This window comes from Emys orbicularis, chromosome 1 (assembly GCF_028017835.1).
Source record: "Emys orbicularis isolate rEmyOrb1 chromosome 1, rEmyOrb1.hap1, whole genome shotgun sequence".
Classification (NCBI taxonomy): domain Eukaryota; kingdom Metazoa; phylum Chordata; order Testudines; family Emydidae; genus Emys; species Emys orbicularis.
Genome location: NC_088683.1, coordinates 137,483,142 through 137,506,890, shown reverse-complemented (window position 1 = coordinate 137,506,890; position 23,749 = coordinate 137,483,142). Strand labels below are relative to the sequence as shown.

The window sequence follows — 23,749 nt, the reverse complement described above, 5'->3', positions numbered from 1 at the left end:
TGCAAAATTTAGTTAATATTCAGTTCTACAGAATATCAATACAAAATATGCCATAGTTTTATTTTCTCAAGTTTAAAATGATAACTTTCATTTGCAGAGACAGACATATGTATCCACAAAAAAAGCATTAGAAAAGGTCCAGCACAGGGCATTCAGGGGCATAGAGAGACAGAGCATGAGAAATTTGAGATGAATATACATTTGACTGATCAGAAAATCAGACACAAATACTGGCACCTGCTTCCTTTCTTTCTCTTTAAGTAACCAAGGAAATTATATGGATAAAACTGCATTAATGCAATTTTATGGTTGAGAGGCTGCATACAGAAAACTCAGGAAATTCAAAGTTATGGTTCCCACAGCAGTTGTAACCTGGCCACATTTCATATGCAAAGAAGTTAAAGTTACAATATGTTGTTCTGTATTTTAAAATATTACAAATACTCAAGTGAGAATGTGGGAATCATAACTCAATTTACTAGCTTGTGTATGTGAAATCTCAACCATAAATTCGCATTAAATATTGGATAAAGTATATAATATCAATTAAGAGCAATTTGTCCACTCAATTTATGAATGTTCTGCTCTGCCCTTTTATGGTTGTTGCAGAAATATGTGAGAAAAACATTAAGAATGTGAGAATACCACATGCTATGTTCACACTTGACTTTTTATACTTGAATTTTTAGAGAAACACTAGTCTGAGAAATTTTTATTTCCCTCTTTTATAGATAATACAGATGAGTGAGAGAGCACTGTATTGTCATCTGTTAGGTGAAGTGCCGGTATTAAAGCATACAATCTCTGAATTCTAGTCCCAGCTATAACAATAATTATCTCTGTGGCTCAATACCGTAACCTCTCTGTCTCAGCTTCTCCATCAGTATGTGTTCATAAGACCACACGTCAGCTTTGCAGTTGTGGGGGGTTCTTTTTTGTGGGTCCTGGTAGCCTAAGCAGCTTTTACCTCAGTAACACACACTAATCCATTTACAGAACACAATTTTATTTGCTTTATGCTCTTTCCTTAGTCTTTCAATATATTTAAATGAACAAACAAAAAATTAAAAAGCTTATACATATGAAATTCTATTTGAATACTGTCAACTAAGGCACAAAAACAACAGTCATCCTTGTTGGAGGGAGATGTGCATAAGAAAAGCACGAAGGACAATATCTTGAATCAGATATTCAGTGGGGTACTTGTTAGCAGTGGATGGAACCATATGTAGATCTATTTTGTTTTTGTGGAAAACTGAAAACAGAAGACTTTAAAAGCATGGGTATCATCTCAGAAACCTGGAGGGCAAACAACTGCCACCAGAAAAAGGAACTGGAATGATTAAAACTTGTGACTTCCTTTGGTTCAAAAGGAGTACCATCATTAAGGTTGTTTAAATGAGTAACTGTGTCAAGACAGAGGAATCTCCATTACACTTCTTTACTTTTCCTGCATGCCTTGTAAAACAGGAGATTTATCATTTATTCATTCTTTGGATTTATATACTGTACCTATCAATGTCTATGTATGTGTCTACATACTGCTGACATCCTCTCAGGCCTCAACACAGGTAGCTGCTGGCAGTAAAGGAACTGTCTACTTATTCAAATATTTCCTAGCCTAAAAAACATTTAATTTTACATTGTTTCAAGATTTGGCCTGCAGTTTGGATCTATTGTTACTTCCCAACAACTTTGTAAATCACTAGTTCTCCACTGAAAGTAAGTTGAGTCATCTTGAGGATTCTTTATGTTACAAGTGTTGGATAAAAACTCTTTTTTTTTTTTTTTTTTATAAACAGCACATAAATTTGTGGATGGTAGTATTCAGTGGTATGAAAAGAATCTACTCATTGAGATGTGGGTGGTCATTATAGATAGCATGAGTAGCTTTATAAAACAAATATATAAGGCCATCTGAAACAATGCATTTTCACATAAATGAGCTTGTATAAGGATCCTGAGATGTATTTGTACTGGCTATTATATTCAAACATTAGAATAAACAAACTTCTTATAACAGGAGGTAAATCAATGAAAATTATTGTTTGGGAAGACAGGATCAGTCATAGGCTGAGTCTGAGAACTCCCAAGGATATTCCAGTCTCTAATATAGTCCATTCTTAAGCTACTCAAGTCAACAGACTAATAAGCAGCTGTTTCTGCTGGAAAAAGATTTGTTGGCAAGCCGGACATCTGTATTCTGCAGCAGCCAAGTTTACTCAGTGTGTGGCCACAGGTGTTGACCTAAGTGCTATGAAGCCAAAGGAGGAAGACAAAAGGAATTGGCATTAATAGCTGTACTAACAGAAAGAGTCCAATATTCAAGTTACATGAAAGTAATTTTAGCTGTCGGCTCCTAGAAGTAGGACTACTTCTCTTCTCTGATTTGATTCAGACTATACCCTGAAGACAACAGAAGAGGGAAGGAGGAAGTACATGAGTCTTTCTTCAAAGTAAGTTAAAGGCTATGACCCTTTCATTTGGCATTCTTGAAAGCCGTAAAATCTGACAGTGAAAATGTACAATACAGACACTCCAATGCTTGTTAGCCTGATTAGTAGTCCCTTTTCTTAAACTCTATTCATGCACCAAAAGAAAGCCTCTCTCAAAGTATTAAAAAAGTAAAGCTGGTAATTCAAATGTCTGGGTTTATGAACAATGTGGTGATTAACCTTATAATCGATATATACTATGACTTTGTAAATAAGAAAGGATTTTAAGCGAACTTTATTTTTAAAATGTAGTTAGCAAACTGATCCACTATATCCAGTTCTGTCATTAGGCAAAGACTCCTGATTTCAAGAGGCTAGTTGCATAGAGAGGTAGAAAAAAATATCACCATATGGCTTGAAGGTAGAGCAGCCAAGAATTCACTCCTACCTGATGGAGGATATATTTTATTGCAGCCAACCTTAATTGTAATGGAAAACAACACAATTACCATTTAGGAATGTCAAGAGTCAAGCAATGTTGGAGCCCCAGGAGAAACCTTTGAGAGTTTTTGGTTTTTTAAGTCCATTCCAAGGTAACTAAATGATACTGAAAACTTTTTTAAATAAAAGAAATTAAATAACCTTTCTTTCTGGTGTCAAGGGATTTGGGCATGTATCTAATGCAATGACTTGACGTTGATGTGATGAAAGTGTTTTTTATCCTGCTGTCAGGCAATTACCTAGTTACACTTATTTTTGATCCACATGTTTCTGATGTGATGCTCAAACTATTTTACTTCCTATTTAAGTCAGCTAACAACTTTTAAGCATAATCATTCATATGTGTAACAATTTAAGATAAAAAAGTCTGGTCATTAAGTCCATGCCCCTGCCAGTAAAGAATATCAAGACTGCTCCAAAAAGGCCATAAAAATAAACCAAAATTCTCTCAGTGACTTTAACAGGCTGTGGATCAGGCCCACAGATACATAGATGCAGGACTTATGGAATATTAAACATATATTACACATGATCTTTGCCAGAAGGACAAGCAGCGAAAAAGAAGCAGAATTACCTGCAGCTTTTTGTAGCTATCTTGGTGTGAGATGAATTCACCTTCCTTTTCTTTCAAGAAATCTGTTTGCAGGATACTATGCTTTTCCATCAAATCTTCTAACTCCTAACAATAGAAAAAGTTACACAGATTTTTGTTTTTATTTTTAAATGTGAAAGTACAATCTTCAGGAAATCATTCCAAACTAGCTATACTACTGATGGTTTTACGACACCTGCTATTATGCAAAAATAGACAGCATTTGGGGTCTCATGAGACCCCAAATGCCACACACTGGCAAACTACCATGCAGATCACAGACCTAGGGGATCCCTGTAACCATTATACACCCCTCTGCCAGTTGGCACAGAGGCCTCTGGGTCACACTAAGCATCTCCCAAAAATGAACAACAACATCTAAAAAAATTGTGCGCTAGATTCACGGGGAATCCAAAGCACACACCCATATCCTGGGGGATTACTGAAGCTAAAATATCCCCTGGCTCAAATTAAAGAGGTGTCAGGTAAGCTGGCATTATCCCAGTATTTCTGCACCTGTTGCCTAACATGTCTCCATCTCAGTCTATGCCAACCTGCTTCTATTGCCCTTCAAGCCTATCCCTGTCCTCCTCAGCCCTTATCACCCCTAGTCTGTCACTGTCCTTGCTTCTGTTCCTTAACACCTCCACATTCCAATAAAACTAAATTCCTCCTTCTTGTCCATACTGCCTGGGCATCAGGCAGCAAGGCATTGAGAGCACAGGAGCCAGTGTGTGCCCACTCAGTTCCAATATCCAGTGCCCTGGTACCCTCAATAGCTGGGAGAAGCAATTGCAAAGAAAGAACTGCTCAGCCCTGGGCAGTAGTGTATTCATTGTATGTGTAATTAGAAGAATTTGACTGCCAGTCTCTTACAAAGCTGTACTGAACATGATTTCCACAGAGACAGCAAAAGGCACCTGTCTGACCCCAGGGCAACCCCAATTTCAAAATGTCAAGTCCCTGTTCCACAGCAAGGAGGTGCTAAAAAGTCTCAACAAAATGATTCTAAGTATATTTTCACACTGGAAAGACAATACTTTTCCCTAACCAAATTCTTAGAATAAGTTGAACCATTTGTTGCTTAAATCTAAAAAAAAAAAAAAAAAAAAAAAAACACAGCCTGAGGCAGACCCCCACATGGAAAATTTAAGTCTGAATAGCTAAAGTTTGACAAAATTATAAGTAACTGAAAACAAGGTCTCGTAACGGAAAGTATTAAACACCTTAGCTATGGGTGCCAGTGCCAGCTCCTGCTACCATTAAGTTCTGCGTGCATTTAAGAGCAGCCATACCTTTTTAATTCTACATTTTTCTTCTTCAGCATCTTTAAGTTTAATCTCTAGACTTGCAACTGTTGTTTGAAGATGCTTCTTTGATCCATTTATCCCCGGCTTCTCAGAGTCACCCACAGGGATGGTTGAATTTTCTGAAGGTTTTCCTTCCGTTAAACTCAAAGAAGGAATTGAGATATCCAAGGAAGAACTGGCTGATAACTGAACCTAATTCATAAGAGAGACAAATTATATTATTTCATCATAAATATATGACAGACATTTTGAAATTATATTTCATATAAGAGCTATGAAAACCTTACTTTCAGTATCAGAGGGGTAGCCATGTTAGTCTGGATCTGTAAAAAGCAACAGAGAGTCCTGTGGCACCTTTAAGACTAACAGATGTATTGGAGCATAAGCTTTCGTGGGTGAATGCCCACTTCGTCGGATGAGTGGGCATTCACCCATGAAAGCTTATGCTCCAATACATCTGTTAGTCTTAAAGGTGCCACAGGATTCTCTGTTGCTTTTTACTTTCAGTAGAAGATTTAAATGCCAGTTTGCCAAAACACATACATTACATAATGGTTAGCAGACCTGTGTCTGAAGCGCTACCATCAAAACATTTGCATCTGAAATACCATTAAAATAACAGTTTGCCAACAGCCAGATGGTTACCCCTAATTCACTTTGGATTGTACTTCACATGAGTAGCCGCACTGAAGTTAATGGGAATACTTGAAGAGTAAGATACTATTAATTTTGAGTGAGGGAGCTTGTAAATCTTAAGGTAACTGTCTAATTCTAAAGCTGCTAGAAAAGACATTTTTAAGCAGGGAGTATTTCTGAAATTTTTGGTAGCTTTAACAGCAATACTTTTTCCAAAGAACATTCCTGCCAATGCCTCCCGTATTTCAGCATTATGGTACCAGTTTAGCAAAGTATTTAAGCATATTAAATTGCTTAAAATTGAGCACGTTTTAATGTACGCAGCTTAATTGGGGACCATATGAAAGTATTGTGATGTCTCACAAATTACTTTAAAAAAATCTTTTATTTAAGAAAGAGTAATTATATACTGAAATTACTGTTTTGAGGTTGAGAAGCATTTCACTGTGGATTTAAACTACATTTTTATCTAATATTATATATACATGCTAAAACATACATTGCTTTGTAGCTTAATTATATTCTGCCATCTCAAAGAATTCAAAGGTACTCATCTTCACAATGAATATTCAGAGACTGGTAACTGATATCTTTGTTTTGAAATTACACCTGTAGAAACTACTCAAGAGTCAACTTTTGTCCCTTAAGAAAAAAAAAAATCTCTAATTTGATAAGAAAAAATACAATGCAAGGGATAAAATACATCAACTTCCTGTAATAAAATTAAGATTATGTGCTTACCTGTTCTTTAAGAACAGCTGGGTTTAAAATACTGTTGGCTGTTTGAACAGCTGTCAGTACATCATCACCTGATAAGATGAATGAATCAGAAGGCACAAGGCAAGCAGAAGACAGAGAATGCTCCAGAAGAACATCTGAAGAAACATTTTGTGGTACATGGACTTCAGATACTAATGCAAGAAAAAAGACATGAAAAAATTTCCAATATTAGAAGATTATGTGCATGTTTCTGAAATCTACATCTAGTGAACCTAACAGAAATAATTTTTGTTATTAAAGGAACATCATACAATACAAACAAAGAGATAAAAATATGTTGTCGTTACACTAGTGTAAGTTTGGCTTGACTTTATAAAAGTTAAGCCTGCCATAGTTTTATATCTTGAATAATGTTATTGACATACTCTCCATGCTTGTACGATTTACCTTTGTGCTCAAAGATATCACCAGCTAGTGATATGCCCCTTCCTCTGAAATTGCCTGAACTTGAGAACCTTTGAGACACACTGCAAAAGCCATTTATTTGACAAGGTTTTCAGGAACAGATGAGAATATGCTCTTTTGTGGCAGAGATGGCGGAGGAGGACTAAAAGTGGCTCTTTTGCTTCTTTGAATTATTGACTGCCTTAGATAATTCATTATTTATATGAGATTATTTTTTGCTACTAGGTAGTCATTTCTAATGGTATGCAATTGTTAGGGCACGTAGGGCATTTTGGATGGGTAATTTTTGTTATTTAAATCTAAAAAAAGAAAGAAAAGACAGCTTTTATATAAGGACATTTAGATAAACATCTCACCAAGCAACATGGAGACAAGCAATTTTACATGTGTTAAACACGTTTTATACATTAAATCTACAATGGTGAACAAAGAAAAGACAACAAATAAAATGACCCTATATCCAACAATACACAGGTGTAATAATTATTGTTGCATGTACGGATCTCTTCCATAGTCATTACATTCCAGAGGAAGGAGTTTCCTATTTTGAGCTATGATCCTGTATGTGGGTCATCGTAATTTCTACATTACAGTGACATAGGTAGTTTTTAGGAGAATAAACAAAAATACACTAAATAAATAATAATAATAATAAATTTAGAAACCACATGGGGAAAAAACAGTGAGATTGCATCAATAACATTTTTAAATTGGTCCTAGGAAGCCTGTACCCTAGGATACACCAGCCATAGATATGATTTTCCAGTAGAGGGAAGAAAAGGTCAGGTTACTAGCATATAGTCTACAGAGGGCCACACAAAACAAGTTAAAATCCTAATTTAAAATGCATTTCTAAAAGAACTAGAGACTAACTAGTGTTATTAAATTCACAGAATTAGAGATTCTATTAATAGAATTAGAGACTGACACCCCAGGCTGCAATCTTGGCATCTTCATTAATCAAATAAAATAAATCCTACAGTTCTTTCACTCCCAAATGGAAATAATACAATATAATTTAAGAGTCACTAGGGGATCACATATTCTTAAACAAAACCACTTGGGTTAGAACTGACAATTTAAATGGCACCACACTCTATATGAGTGGTCTTTGTTTTGAGCCGCAGAAGCAATGCATAGGTTTGTAAATACTAACAGAAACAATCAGGATCCAGTATTACCAGTTTGACATTGCCTAGATCCATAAACTTTTTGTCAGGATTCACAGATCAATAGATTCTAAGGCCAAAAGGGACCATTGCAATCAACTAGTCTGACCTCCTGTATAAAACAAGACATAGAACTTCCCCAAAATAATTCCTAGAGTTTATCTTTTAGAAAAAAGATCCAATCTTGATTTTAAAATGGTAGTGATGGAGAATCCACTATGACCACTGGTAAATTGTTCCAATTGTTAATTACCCTCACTACTAAATATTTACCTTATTTTCACTAGCTTCAACTTTCAGCCATTGGATTATTGACATTAGAATAATCCTTCGAACCAAGATCAACAATTAATTCTATAGTACAATTTTATTTCAGTAGCTTGTTGCAGTCAAGTCCACTCTTTCCTTTCACATGTTGGTACCGATCAATGAAGCATGCCCAGCAAATGGATGACCCTTCACAACTCAAGAGCCTAATGTATAACACAGAACAGATGGAGAAACATAGACAGGTTTACCATCTTAACTGTTTCTATTCAGTCAATCCCACCGACCAACAAGTGCTTCCACTCAGAAAAATCCCAGAATGAAGAAAGAGGAATAAAAGAGAATAGTCAAGGGGAGGGGGGAAAGGAGAGAAAATAATAAGGAGGACATGGAAAAACAGTCCTAAAAATTGTAAAGTTACTTATAGACACAGAAAGATGGTGAAAGACTTAGTACAGACAATATTATAGTTATTGGCCCAAATGAATAAACTAAACAGAAAATTTGCACACAGCAGAACAAAGATAAATAAAAAACAAAAAAATCACCAGCACTCAATGAACTCTATCAACCACTGCCAGTGGAAAAATCTTTTAAAATTTATTGGAGAAAAATGGAATCTATTCAAAGTCCATTCTCTTTTCTTCCAGCTAAACAAATAGCAACAGCTAATGTGTGATTCAAAATAGAGTTAGTTTTTCCTATAACTCTTCACTGCAGTTTTCAGCTTAGTGAAACTCTATATAAAGGATGCTTATTATAAGATATTGAAATTGTTCGAAGTATGTGTTGATGGATACATTAATAGACATGCACATGACTTCCACTGTACTATAGTAGATGTTGCACAAAGCTCAGATGAACCATACCTCCAGTTCTGCAAGGCTGGTTTTTACCAATTTCTCACCACTACCCCCCACCAAAATAAACCGGATGGGTTTCTTGCAGTTTTTAAATAAATATTGTAAATAATATCACTGATTCACTGTGGTAGGATAAATACCTACAATTATTTGAAGGAAACAAACACCAAGAAGGCTAAAGAACAATGTTGGGATGATTCTAAGGGGAACAGCTTAAATTAATGAATGAAACTAAGAAAAGGAAAATGTAGGCTTGAGAGGTAAAATACTGGCCCCATTTATGTCAATGGAAAAACACTAACTGATTTAAATGGAGCCAGGATTTTATCCAACAGCAGGAAAATATCTCTAGCAGCAGGAGCCCTTGGTTCAGTCTCTGGGGGCCATGAAAAATACACAGAGGTTAGGGAATGCTGCTTGTAAGAAGTACACCTCTATCCAGATATAATGCTTTCTTCGGGTGCCAAAAAAATCTTACTGCGTTATAGGTGAAACCGCGTTATATCGAACTTGCTTCGATCCGCCGGAGTGCGCAGCCCCCCTGGAGCGCTGCTTTACCGCGTTATATCTGAATTCATGTTATATCGGGCCGCATTATATCTGGGTAGAGGTGTACAAGATGAAGTTCCATTGTAATGCAACTTAAGGGTTGTGCAGGTCCTAAGGGTCACAGTAAAAGATCTCTTCTGTAATACATCCTAAGGTGCATTACAATGGCATCTAGCCAAATGGTTCTAGGATTATGATATTCACATGTACTATGCTAATAATCTGAATGCCTAGACTGCATGTGCAACTTTAACTTTACCATTTCTTGACTTTAGTGTGTTTAAGTGTGCAACCTAAAATGTCTAATAGATGCCTAAATTCCAAAATCCTACTTCCACTGAGTAGTACCCAACTCCAGGAGTAAATCCACTGCAATTAGTCATAAAATAATTCTCAGATCACATAGGGTGTCACAATATGGCCCATATTTGTGTATGGAACAATGCTTGTATTATGAACTGTATTCCATAATTACCGAATAGAATTTTGCTTAGCACCAAGCTGTAAAGAAGTCCTCTAAAAGACAACTGAGGGAAGCTACATTGTGTGCTGTTCAGTAGGTTTTTATTTAAATATCTTCGACAGAGGCATTAGTAACAGACAAAGCCTATTAAAACAGCATTCTTGGATCTTTGATGGTAGTGCAAATTACCATTACAAAATAAGATGGCCAAAAAAAAAATTTGCACCATTTTGTTTGAGTGTAAATGTTCAACCCAGTCAGAGATCCCAAGAGAAGGTAACCCCTTTAAAAATCCTCTCACCGCAAACATTGTAGCAACCTGAAACAAACTTATTTTCTGTCTTGCGTTACAAAATATTGGCCGTTTAACTATTTAGAAGGGCTCATGTTAGTCATTTTCACAGTTCAACAGATAAAATCCCACAACTGAACCTCTCTTGCAAACAAGGCCCTTCTTTTGAGCTGAAAACAGGTGAAGTTGAGTGGAGATCTGTTGGAGGAGAAGGGAGGCAAGCCCCTGCTACTTAGGGGCAGTAAGTGAGTTCTTGGAGAGTGTTAGTTTGTTTTCAGTTTGCAAAGTCTGGTAGGGGAGGCAGTGTGTTGTGAGAGACAATAGAGATAGCCAGACTTCAGTGTCTGAGGAGGACAGAGGAAGACTCACAGAAGACTGCAAGTGAGAACAGAAGACAAGATGACTTGCAGCCAAAAAACAGAAGAGGAAAGGCCTGAGACTTGCACCAACACCAGGAAGAGGCAGTTCTACATGAATGGGGAGAAAAACAGTCAGACCTGTCACCAGAGGTGATCTGGAGAACAGAAGGATGTGTTGTCTGTCACATGCTAAGATACAGATTGTGGACACAAGGCTGAAGAGGATCCTAATGGGAGCATGAAAGAATCCACTGACTGTCAATGTGGGAACAAATGATACTGGTAGATTCTCACTGGTATGCATCAGGGAAAACTACACCAGGCTGGGGAAGATGCTTAAAGAAATGGTGGCTCAGACAATCTTCAGTGGGAGTCTAGCTGTCCTTGAAGGAGGATAGTGAAGGCAAGGCAAGATGATGATGATCAACAGATGGTTCAGGCAGTGGTGCTATAAGGAGGCTTTGGGATGTTCAACCACTGGGAGGCATTTCTGGACAGAGAACTGGTCTCATGGGATAGACTCCACCTGAGTAGAGATGGTAAGGGATATCTGGGATGAAGGTTGGCACAACTCATTAAAAGAGCTTTAAATTAGAATTTGGGGGAGACAGTTGGGGGATGCTCATGTAATCTCCATGCTTGATTCTAATACTGAGCAGAAGGAAAATGAAATAAAAGGAGATACAGCAATGGAGACAGGAACAGCAGAGGGTAGAAGAATGGACAACAAGAGGAAGGACAGTGCCAATACTAATGACAGTAACAGTCAGGTAGGTGATGCTGATAGTAAAATGACTATCTAATCTGTCAAGGAATCTGGATGAGGTCAAGCAGAAACAACATGTTTGTACACCAATGCAAGGAGCCTGCGTGACAAAATAGAGGAACTAGAACTACTGGTAAAGGAATTGAAACCAATTATTATAGGAATAATGAAAACATGGTGGAATAGCAGTCATGACTGGAAAACAGGTATTGAGGGGTATGTGCCATTGAGGAAAGACAGAACCATAGCTGTCTTCCTGAATTCTCAGGGCATGTGCCACTAGTATTAGATACCATTCAAAATTCAGCTTGCTATTCCAGAGAACAGAAAAGGCATTGATATAATCCACTTGTTCCACTAACATTGTTCTCTGAGGTGTATTTTGCATCCCTTTAAAGTACCAGAGAAAGTACAGTATGTGTGCATGTGAAAAGAGTAACAGTCCTTTGGACTCTCTTAACTGAAGATTTGGAGAACCTTTTCCATCAGTACTTCTATGGAAACCTTGTTTCAAGCTGTCTGCAAACTCAGGAAGAAATCTCTACATCAGTTAACCTTCCGAACATAAACCAAACACATTTTTGCATCCACAAGGATTCAAAATATTTTTTTTTTAAATGAAAGCTTAGATTCTGCAAAATCTGAAAATGCCATTTTGGCCACATATGAACATGAGGTAGGCCTGCTTCAGCATACGGGCCGAGTGTTTAAAATAGTAGTGAAAGAGAGTGGGGGGGGGGCACCTGTGACTATTTTTCATCCTATAAAGCCAGGCTCCCTAACAGTAACTGAGTCCAACCACAATGGAGCTCAGAAGGAGTAATGAAAAACCTCTTAACATAACTTAAAATAACTTTCCTATGCCTAAAAATGTCTCCATTTTAAAGTTTTTTATTCTTGAGCTCTTCATAAAATAAAAGTCCAATAGGAAGAGAAGGTTATTCACCTTGTGCAGTAACTGAGGTTCTTCGAGATGTGTGTCCCTATGGGTGCTCCACTTCAGGTGCCGGTGTGTTCCGGCACCACCAATTGGAGATTTATGGTAACAGTGTCCGCGCAGGTCGCACATGTGCAGTAGGCACCTTGCAGTACTGTTGGTACCGCATCTAGCATGCAGAACCTGAGCCCTCCAGTTCCTTCTCTACCGCAGAGTCCTAATGGCAAACTCCAAAGTAGAGGAGAGGAGGGTGGGTAGAGCTAGAGTTGAGTTACAGCATAGTGCTCAGTAAATGTGTGGACAGAGACCCAAGTGGCCACCTTGCAAATCTCTAATATCAGAACATTGTTAGGAACACTATAGAGATTGAAACTGATCGTGTGGAATGCGCTCTGATGTGTGAAGGAGGGTCCGCGTTACGAATAAGATAGAAATGTTGAATGCATGCGAAGAATCATTCAGACAATCTCTGAACGGATATTGCACAGCCTTTCGAACGCTCAGTAGTAGAAACGAAAAGTCTGAGATTTCCAGAAAGGTTTGGTCCTTTCCAGGTAAAACGCTAACATCCGCCTGACGTCCAATGTATACAAGACGGTGTCTGTTGGAGTCTCATGAGGATTATGATAGAATGTAAGAAGATGGATTTGTTGGTTCATCTGAAAGAATGATGCCACCTTCGGTAAAAATGCTGACTTTGTCTTTGAAGAATATTGTGTAGAGCAGTAGTTCTCAAACTAGGGCCGCCGCTTGTTCAGGGAAAGCCCCTGGCAGGCCGGGCCGGTTTGTTTACCTGCCACGTCCGCAGGTTCGGCCGATCGCAGCTCCCAGTGGCCGCGGGGTTTGCCGCTCCAGGCCAATGGGGGCTGCGGGAAGCGGCTGCCAGTATGTCCCTCGACCCGCGCCGCTTCCTGCGGCTCCCATTGTCCTGGAGCGGCGAACAGCGGCCACTGGGAACTGCGATCGGCCGAACCTGCGGACGCGGCAGGTAAACAAACTGGCCCGGCCCGCCAGAGGCTTTCCCTGAACAAGCGGCGGCCCTAGTTTGAGAACCACTGGTGTAGAGAGGATCGGTCATGAGAGCCCCATCTCACTCACCTGTCTGGCAGAAGTAATAACGACCAAAAAGGTCACTTCCATGGATAAATGTACTAGGGAACAGGTGGGTAGGGGTTCATATGGCATTCTGGTGAGGCATTTCAATACCAGATTGAGGTCCCAGGCCGGAGTAGGCTGACGAACCTCTGGGTAAATGTTCTGGAGACCCGCGAGGAAGCGTTTAGTGATGGGGTGTGTGAAGATCGAGGTCCTGTCAGTCTCATGATGGAATGCTGTAATGGCCGCAAGGTGAACTTTGATCGAGTTTGCTGCTAAACCCGACCGTTTCAGCTCTAGTAGGTATTCCAGCACTAATGGTAGTGGTGTTGTGGAGGCCGTCACATGTTTTTCTTAACACCAGGAGGAGAATCTCTTCCATTTTTGAAGGTAAGTATTATGCATGGTCACTTTCCTGCTGTTTAGTAATATGTTGTGACGCATGTCGAGAAAGGGTTAAACATCCTGCAGGATGAATGACTTCAATTCAACCCTCAAAGACATGTGGGGAGATAACGTTTGTTTATTTACATATGTATGGGTAGTGGTCAACAATGTAATCAACAGTCCCTGTCTATGCTGTATTCTGATAATTCAAAGATCAAAAGAACATCCTAGCATTTCAATGAAGTGTAAACACGGGATCTCTCTGTATTCAGCTCTCTTTGAAATGTATAGCAAATCATCGGTGAATGGTGGAGGAACAGGTGATTGTCTTATGTTAATTCGCATAGCTAAGTACTGGTGATAGACTGCCTAATGGATAAATTGCCTTATATTAATCTGTGTGAATAATTAACGACGATGCTTAGGAAATAAGGGCCTATTGTTCCCCGAGGGACTCCAACTTGTCAGAGAAGACATGAAATTGTATAAAAGATGCTTGGGTCCTGATCCTTTTTATCTCAGATCTGCTTAAGTTTCATCAAGGGAAGTTTGAGTCGCAAGATGAGATCCCATTTAAGCTGGTACACCCTGGATATGATATTGGACATTGTACTATAACCTATTAACTAAATTCTAAACAAACTCTTTGCAACTACAAAGCTCACCATCTCTGCTACGTATCTGAACCTCAAGAACTGAACTCATATCTGTATGAATATTGATCTTTTAACCATACTCTCTCCCTTTTTCTTTTTTAATAAAATTTTGTTTAGTTAATAAGAATTGGCTCTGAGCATGCATTTGGGTAAGATCTGGACTATTCAATAACCTGGGAGGTAATGTGTCCAATCCTTTGGGATTGGTACAACCTTTTCTTTTATATGATGAAATAAGATTTTCAGAAATCTTGATCATATCTGAGTTGGGTACCTGGATGGAGGCCTGAGGCTGGGTTACTTTAAGGGAACTGTGGTGTTGGTTTCTGAACAACCAGTCAGGTAATAAAGAAGCTGTTTTATGATGGCTTGCTAAATCTAAGTATTGAAAATATCCACCAGCTTTGGGGATTATCTGACCCATTCTTTGCAGTTCACCCTAATTGAGTGACCTCAGCTGGCCCCCACTGGGACCCCGGTCACATACGTGTTTGACTTGTTCCAAGCAGGCTAGTTCACCATACTAGAACCATGGAGGAGCCATATTTGATTGGGGTAAAGAGTGTGACTGTTTTCTGAGACAGAAGGTCCAGATGGCGAGGGAGAGCTTGAGGGGTGCATATCACCATGCGCATCAGGTAAGGGTACCATGCTTGCCTGGGCCAGGTTGGGAATATGAGGATGACCTTGGCCTCGTCTAGGCGCATCTTGTGCATCACAGGTGGTATCAGGGAAATCCGTGGGAACGTGTACATGAGTTGTGCATCCCATGTGATGAGGAAGGCATCCTCCAGTGCTCATAGTCCCATTCCCATTCTCGAGAAGAACATTGCACATTTGTGGTTCATCAGGGATGAGAACAGGTCAATGAGTGGAATGCTCCACCGGTGGAATATGGATAGCAGGACTCCCTCGTTCATTTCCCATACGTGGTCTCGAAAGAAGTACCTGCTTAGTGTGTCTGCCGTAACATTCTGACAGCCTGGAAAGTAGGAGGCTGAAATGTTTATGTTGTGGTGTATACACCAGTTCCACAATTTCATGGCTTTGGTGCATAGTGAGTGAGATTGAGCGCCCCCTTGGCAACTGATGTAAAACATGCATGCAATGTTTTTGGTCGTTATGTGAATTGATTAGTTCTTTACGTGAGGTAGGAAGTGTCTGCAGGCATTGTGTACTGCGCGTAGCTCTAGTAGATTGATGTGTAACTGAATCTCCACAAGAGACCATTTTCCTTGAACCGTGTGCTGATGCACGTGGGCACCCCAGTCTATCAGCAAGGCGTCTGTCATGATTACTACTGATGGGGGGGTTCCTGTTGGAATGGGATGCCCACGCATATATTTTCTGGTCTTGTCCACCACTATAGAGAGTCCAGGACATGAGGTGGTACTGTAAGTCATTTGTGCAGGCTGTGCTTGCTGGGTATGTATACCAAGCTCAACCAGCCCTGTATGCAATGCATATGTAGTCTTGCGTGTCATACCACGAACATTGTGGCGGCCATGTCTCCAAGTAGCTGCAGGACAGTACAAACCAGTGTTTGGGGGCTGACTCTTACCTCTGCGATAAAGTTTGTCAGAGTTGTGAATCTGTTCAAAGGCAGGGATACCTTGGCTTTTATGGCATCGAGATGTGCCCCGATGTAGTCCAGTTGCTGGACAGGGATTAGAGTGGATTTTCAGTCGTTTATCTGTAGCCCTAGATCCCTAAACAGTATGATCGTCTGGACTGTGTCCCGTGCTTCTTGTTGAGTTCGGCCTTTGAGAAGGCAATCATCCAGTTAAGGGAAAATCATTATTCCCTGTGTGGATAGATGTGCCGCTACTATCGCTAGGGTTTTGGAGAAAACTCTTGGTGCAGTGAATAGGTCAAATGGTAGTACTCTGTATTGGAAGTGTTTATGTCCTACTGTGAATCGCAGGAATTTCCTGTGAGCAGGATGTATAGTAATATGAAAATAAGCATCTTGGAAGCTGAAGGCTGAAAACCAGTCCCCCTTTTGCAGCGCTGGAAGTACTGTACCCAGTGTGACCATCCTGAACTTTTGAATGCATACGAACTTGTTGAGCTTCCTGAGATCCAAGATAGGTCTCCATCCCTCATTCTTCTTCTGAGTCAAGAAGTAGTGGGAGTAGAACCCTTTCCCCATGTAGTGCGAAGGTATGATTGACTTCTTGTTGTAACAGGTGCTCGTGAGAAAGGTCCCTGAAGGAGGATGGGGTCGGGGGGTACGGTAGGTGTTCGGGAGGTAATAGAGATTGTACGATCGGGATATACCATCCCCATCACCCATTGGTCAGTGATTATTGATGCCCAGAGGTGGTAGAATGAGAGAAGGCGGTGACCAAAGCATGGGGACAAATTGGGTGTAAGCACTGCCTGGTGAGGGAGGTTGTCCAGACCCATCATCAAAACTTCAAAATTGTGGTTTGCGCGGAGCCGATCGAGAAGTCAATGGTTGAGATTGAGGTGCTCTCCGTCACTGCAAACGTTGACGTTGTCTTTGGCTCTCGTATGGGTGTTGCTGCTGTCAATTAGAGTCGTCGTCTCTGGGCCTCTGATAAGGTTGGTACCTCCTTCTCTTTGTAGGTAGGGTGTAGATCCCCAAAGTGCGCAGAGTGGCTCGGGAATCTTTCAGCAAATGGAGCACCTGGTCCGTCTTGATCGAGAACAACTTCTCTCGGTCAAAAGGTAAGTCCTCAAATGAAGTCCACTACAGCCATGACCATGGTTCTGGCTGCAGTATGCACGACGTCCAAAGGCGCCTGGAGGGCTGTTTTCACAAGTTGTCCTGCGTTTAGAAAGGCCTTGAATTATGCTTGTTTCTCCTCTGGACGCTCCTCAGTGAAAGAACTCAATTTACCATAGTTATCATAATCATATTTTGCTAACAGAGCAGAATAATTGGCGACTCTGAAATGTCGCCGAGGAGTAAACTTTTCGTCCAAAGAGGTCGAGCCTCTTATCTTGTTCCTTATCTTGAGAGGTCAATCTAAACGGTTGTTGTTTGCTGTGTTGATTGACGGCATCAACCACCAAGGAGTTGAGAGGCAGGTAGGAAAAGAGGAAGTCTACCCCTTTGGTGGGGACGTAATACTTCCTATCTGCCCTTTTGCATGTCGGCAGTATTGAGGCCAGTGTCTACCAGACTGTCTCTGCCAGTTCCAGAATCGCATCGTTAATGGGCACAGTGATCTTGGAAGTGGAGGAAGGTTGCAGAATTTTTACCAGTTTGTGCTGGCTCATCTGAACTTCCTCCAACGGGAGGTCTTGGCTCTGGGCGACTCGCTTAAACAGTTCCTGGAACTGTCTGAAGTCATCCACCGAGATAGGCAGCGGAGGCATAATTGCTTCTTCCAGTGAGGAGGAAGAGTTGTGTGCAGGAGAATTTGCTTCCTGATTCCTGTCTGTCTCAGTGTCCTCCCCAATGTCCTGAGCCTCCATTGGCTGCGGGGTGGGGGACCAAGGGTGAGATCTCAGCTCTCCTCTGAGCTGTGGGTGGTTTAGAGTGAGGGCCCCTATAAGCTGCCCAGAGTTCCCAATGTGCCCATTGGATTGGGAAGGCTATCAGTGGTTACATCCACGGTGATTCATACCATGGTTGACTCATCTGATTATAAGGATGTTTGGACCCCATATGGGTCCAGGGTGGTCTTTGGGTTTTTTTGGTGATGAGTGATGCATTGAGAAGGTGCATGGCCCCTGCACATCATTTTCACTGGACAAATGTACAGGAGCCTGAGAAGTATGGGGATCCCCGCTGCAGTGTTCAGGAGAGTCCTCGGTACCAAGCAAGGGGACAAGGTAGCTAAGTCTCTCTGTTGCAGCAGGTTCAGTGGCTTTTTTGATGTCGGTACCATTGGTGCTGATGGGGGCATTCTTGTCAATGCCAACGCTGGTGCCCTCAGATGTGATGGCAATTTAGTGGGGGCGGTCGGTGCCAAGTTGGCTCTCTCTACCAGTGCCAAGGTGGATGCATGGTGACTGAGGAGACGTTCAGTACAGAGTCCTTTACAGGCGAGTCCAGTGCCATGGAGGAGATGCGTCTCCGTCCGTGCCTTGACTCCGTCTCAGCGGTGCTGGAGGTGCCCGGAGCGTTATAGGTGTTCACCCGAGCATATATCGGCATCGGGGGTAGCGACCTGGCAGGGGACCGCCCATGTTTTTGCGGTGCTCTCTGCTGAGACGGCTATGCCCTTTTCCTCAGTCTTTTAGAGGAAGACATGCCTCCTGCCCCTCAAGGCGGGGGTGTCCAGAGAGGAGGTCCGTTGATCCATCTCTGGTTGGAGAGATTTCACCATCAAGATCATTTTGAGGCAGAGATCCCAGTCACACTGGGCTCTCGCCTTCAGGTTGCTACAGTGGGTGTATTTTTGTGGAATATGCGCCTCACCGAGACATTGGACACAAAAGGAGTGCCTGTCAGAAACGGGCATTGCTTCGCACCAAAAGCCGCATCATTTAAAGCCCAGGGAGCCAGGCATCTTGAACGGTTAACCAACCCCACTGCAGGGAATTTACGAGGAGGGTAAAACCGGGAGAAGTAAAACTTAGAAAGTTATGTTTGTGGATTTTTTTTTTTTTTTTAACTGGCTAACTATCTAAACTATTGTTTCTAAAGATATGGGAAGAGTGGTGAACATTGCCCCAGAGCTCCCTCTTCAGCTGAGGAAGGTTGAGAAGGAACTGGAGGGCTCAGGTCATGCGCATGCTAGACATGGCAGCAATGGCACCGTGAGACGCCTACTGCGCAGATGCGACCCTCACGGACACTGCTACCATAAATCTCCGATCGACGGCGCCAGGACACACCGGCACTTGAAGTGGAGCACCCACTGGGACAGCACTTGAAGAAGAAGCTTGGAATCTCCCCTTTACAAATCATATAAATCCTAGCTTTTTAAAATCCTCAGTGTTACATATAAAAAAAGCTATCCCTGGCCCAAGACTAGATCATGCCCATCCTAGGCCTCAGATAGGTATTATTTTGGTGTTGGAGAGTTATTCTACATTTGTCTGGAAGATTAAACATTTCTGTGGAGGGTTAACTTTTTAACTAGAAATGAAAACTGTTTGAAATTGCTCAAGGGTTAGAATGTTAAAGTCCTGGGAACATGAATTGGCAGGTATGCCTTTCAAATTTACCATATAGATACTCTCATTTCTATGGCATATATTTATCTATCACATGGCTCTGCAATTTCTCACATAATTCCATGATACGTGTATGATGTATACAAATCCCAAGTCTTCATTTTTTTTCCTTAGAGTGCATATCTCAATAGAGATTTGTTTCATGAACTACCCTCCACTGTCTTTAACAACTCACAAGTCACGTGATCTTCCATTTAAAAATCACAGAACTAAAGCAATTATTAGATGGAAAATTAATCAGATATTTAGTGTATTTTACTTGTCTTTGTGCAAACTATGAAAAGAGCCATCATCATGTAACTAGCCATCTCTTTTGGACTACTAGCAAATACAAGGAATTGTGTTTATAACCCAATTCTGAAGTACAGTCCCAAACACTTAAAAAGTACTAAGATGGAAAATAAAGACTATGCCCCAATTACAAGACACTATACCAGTGGTTCTCAACCCTCAGCCCGCTTGTGGTCCAATCAGCACACAGCTGTGGCCCATGTGACATCCTCTGGCCCATACAGATAGTATGGACATATTGTGTAGATGCGGCCCACATAACACAGAGAACTGCATATGCAGCCCACAATGACAAACAGGTTGAACACCACTGGGCTATACACACTTATCAAAACAGAAAGTCTGTCAAATCACGGCAACTAGAGAGGGATGGAAGCAATTCAGACTGTTCTCTTAGATCTCTGCAAAAATACTTTAAAATGTTGTACTGAGCCATAACATCAGAGCTTATCAGCACCTGAAATCTTTCACAAACTGATAGGAAATATGGAAAAGTTGTGTTTTTCAACTGAGAAGAGCAAGTTTCTTTCAAGTTAAGCAACAGTCATTTGCAAATTATCACACCAGCTTCAAAACATCTACTCCAGGGGTCGGCAATCTTTCAGAAGTGGTATGCCGTGTCTTCATTTCTTCACTCTAATTTAAGGTTTCGTGTGCCAGTAATACATTTTAACGTTTTTAGAAGGTCTCTTTCTATAAGTCTATAATATATAACTAAACTATTGCTGTATGTAAAGTAAATAAGGTTTTTAAAATGTTGAAGAAGCTTCATTTAAAATTAAATTAAAATGCAGAGCCCCCCGGACCGGTGGCCAGGACCCAGGCAGTGTGAGTAACACTGAAAATCAGCTCACATGCTGCCTTTGGCACGCGTGCCATAGGTTGCCTACCACTGTAGTTCTGCATTCCACAGCATGAAAGAAAATAAAACTAACAACAAGGAGAATACTCTTCTCTAGGCGTTTGGAGAGCTCTGTAATTTGAGCAGGCATTGAAAATGCTCAGTATTGGGCTTGATCAAAAATTTTTGCCAAATTCTCATTACAGGTATGCCAAGGGCATCCACACTAGATAAGTTTCCAAGTCCCTTCATGTATAGCATGTTGAAAGTGCACTGAAATAAGCAAAGACAGCACATGGAAGATTCTCAAAGTATCAAAATAAATGAACAAAGAGCTTCTCTGATATATCCTTGCACCAAGAGATGCCGAAACTACATGTCAGGAAAAAAAATAGCCCCAGACCAGTCAAGACTGAAAGGCTACAGAGAAAGATAAATGCAGTGAGAGAATCCCTTGATCTATCCATGTGTTGGAAGGATGCCAATAAGCGGAAGCTTAAAAAAAATCTCCAACTCATCTGTACATCACACGAACAAAAGAGAATCTCATTCTTCAATACATTCATTTGTCAAAAATTCATATAAGCCAAAGAGATCCGAAAATATTAGAGTGTACCACATCCTATAGATATATTGGCAGAGTGGCAAAAAAGTGAGGCCCACTGTGACGGTATCCCCAGGGTACAACCTGGAACTGTAGGACCGCTATTCTCTCTTAACTCTCCAATTTGAGCTCTCTCACACAGTGCTATACCAGCGATAAGCAGCAAAACCCTTCCAGGAGCTGTGATCACTCAGCCATCAGCATTTGGAGCCACACAACCAGCTAAATTGCATGAATGTTCCCTGAGCCACTCATGAATCATACAGATAGAGGCACCAGCCAATAACCCCAGCCCCCAGCCTTGCACCCCAGAAATATACCATCTTACACTGCTCAAGTCTCCCTTGGACAGTGCTAGCTCCTTAATTAGTTCACCACTTTTACAAAGGAAAATGGACATGCATCAGCCTTTGTAATCTGAGCTGAGATTCCCCAAGCACTTCAACCAAAAACACACTGTTTTAAATAAAATATAAAACAGATTTATTAACTACAGAAAGACAGATATTAAGTGACTATAAGTAGTAGGTATAGAGATCAAAGTTGGTTACCTAAGAAATAAAATAGAAACACAGTCTAAATTCTAACTTTAACAGACTAAGCAAGATTTGAATCAGTCTCACTCCATTGGATGTTACAGGCAGCTTACAGTCCTCTATATGAAGACTGAACTCCTTTCCAGCCTGGGACCAATCTCCCTAGTTCAAAGTCTTTTGAACTTCCAAGCGATCTTCCAAGTGTTAAGATGGGGGAGAGAGACACCAAGTGATGTCATCACGGTCTCTCTTTTATACTTTCTTCCTGCTGCTAGAAAGATCCTGTGACGTGAGGGTCAAGCAGCCCCCTTTTTGTATGTGTCCTCTCTAAGAAGTCTCTGGGATAATGGATTCTTCTTGATGGGCCATTAACGCAGGTGTCAACATCCGACTGGATGAACACAAGCAGTTCACACTTCTCAGAGCAACTGTTTCAGTCTGTTTGAAGACTGAGGCAGACATTACAGAATGAATTTATGCTTGGTTCACATACTGAAGATTTTCTTTACAACTAGAGACCTTTTGTTTAAAATAGGTTAGATTCTGGAGAACAAAAGGCCAACCATCACTAAAAAGAACTGACTTAATAAGATGCTATGAGTCAGCCCAAATTCCTCCTTGAACGTAACTTAAGTTGTCCCATTTCCCCAAGCTTTACTGGAAGAGTGAGAATGCCATCCTAATCTTAACACAGCAGTTTGTCCAGAGGGAAAAGAAGCAAGTTAAAAACGGTCTCAATCTTGATGCATCAGAATGAAGAACAGTAACAATGTATTCAACAAGCAGTCAGTATAAAGCAGCTATGTAATGGTTCCTATGGTATGCCTTTGGACACTAGAACCTCACAGCTTATCTCAAGGCCCTGCATTAGTCAGATACATAGTGGAGGAATCTAGTCTTGGCCAGCACTTATAAACAAAGCAGTTCCTGACCCATGCAGCTTGAATCAGCAATTCCTGCCCAGACTGCACCCTCACTCTCACATTCAAGAGTCAGCAGTTTCTACTTGGATTTCATTGAGACAGCATCTATTGCTCAGCATTTCTCAAAGATCCAGTTTTTACTCTGATAGTGCAACCTACAGCAGGCCAGAATCATGCAGCTCTTCTTAGTCATCGCCAAAGAGTCCTCTCCTGGCCAGCACGGATGTACACAGTTCCCTTTTCAGCTGCTCCAACATGTGAGATTCTCCTGCTTTCCAAAGCTCTATTGCAGCTCCTGCCAATATGAAGCATTCATGTGCCAGGGTGAAGCCCATATATAACTCCTGCCAATCTGAGTCACTCATTCTCAATCTTCCATCAGGATGCATGTCATTCTGAGCCTTAGAAGAGCACAAGAAAAACCAGAGTCATGCGCCAACATACAAGCACAGGGCACTTAAGGATGTCAGATTTTGTCAAGATCCTGCTAAAAGGCAGAAACTACACAACTTTTTGTAAGTCTGAGACTTAAACCAAAGAAATAGACATATGCTGAGCTGTAATAGCTCACCATAGGTCTCACTGACCTTGGTAGTATTACAGGGATCATATTTTCACATACAGGAACTCTTCCTAAATAATCTTGAGGCACAAATAGGTTTTTCTTCAGAATTCCTTCCTGTTCTCTTTTACAAACATCTACTGAATACATAGTAAAGCCCATCATTTATCAATGTTTAAGTAGCTCCCCTGCACATCCCTCAAAAGGTACCTAAAAAAAAATAATAATAATAAAAAAAATATTGTACCATATTCCTACCTCCTTTCATTTGAAAATTTATTCTGAGGTCCAGTTATTGAGCACAGAGCAGATGCTTTTACATAAGTATTTCCATTATATGGATACAGAGGGAACAGAGAAAGGAACTGAAATC

At 40.7% G+C, this 23,749-nt stretch overlaps 1 protein-coding gene across 1 annotated transcript in view; it reads right to left on the bottom strand.

Moving 5' to 3' along the window:
* Positions 1 to 23,749, bottom strand: part of CCDC91 (coiled-coil domain containing 91) — a 325,679-nt gene that overhangs the window by 228,285 nt on the left and 73,645 nt on the right. The window contains exons 4-6 of the mRNA XM_065420717.1: positions 6,216 to 6,385; positions 4,824 to 5,030; positions 3,511 to 3,615 (exon numbers count right to left, since the gene is read on the bottom strand). Coding sequence (XP_065276789.1) covers positions 3,511 to 3,615; positions 4,824 to 5,030; positions 6,216 to 6,385 — 482 coding nt within the window. The remainder of the gene's footprint in view (positions 1 to 3,510; positions 3,616 to 4,823; positions 5,031 to 6,215; positions 6,386 to 23,749) is intronic.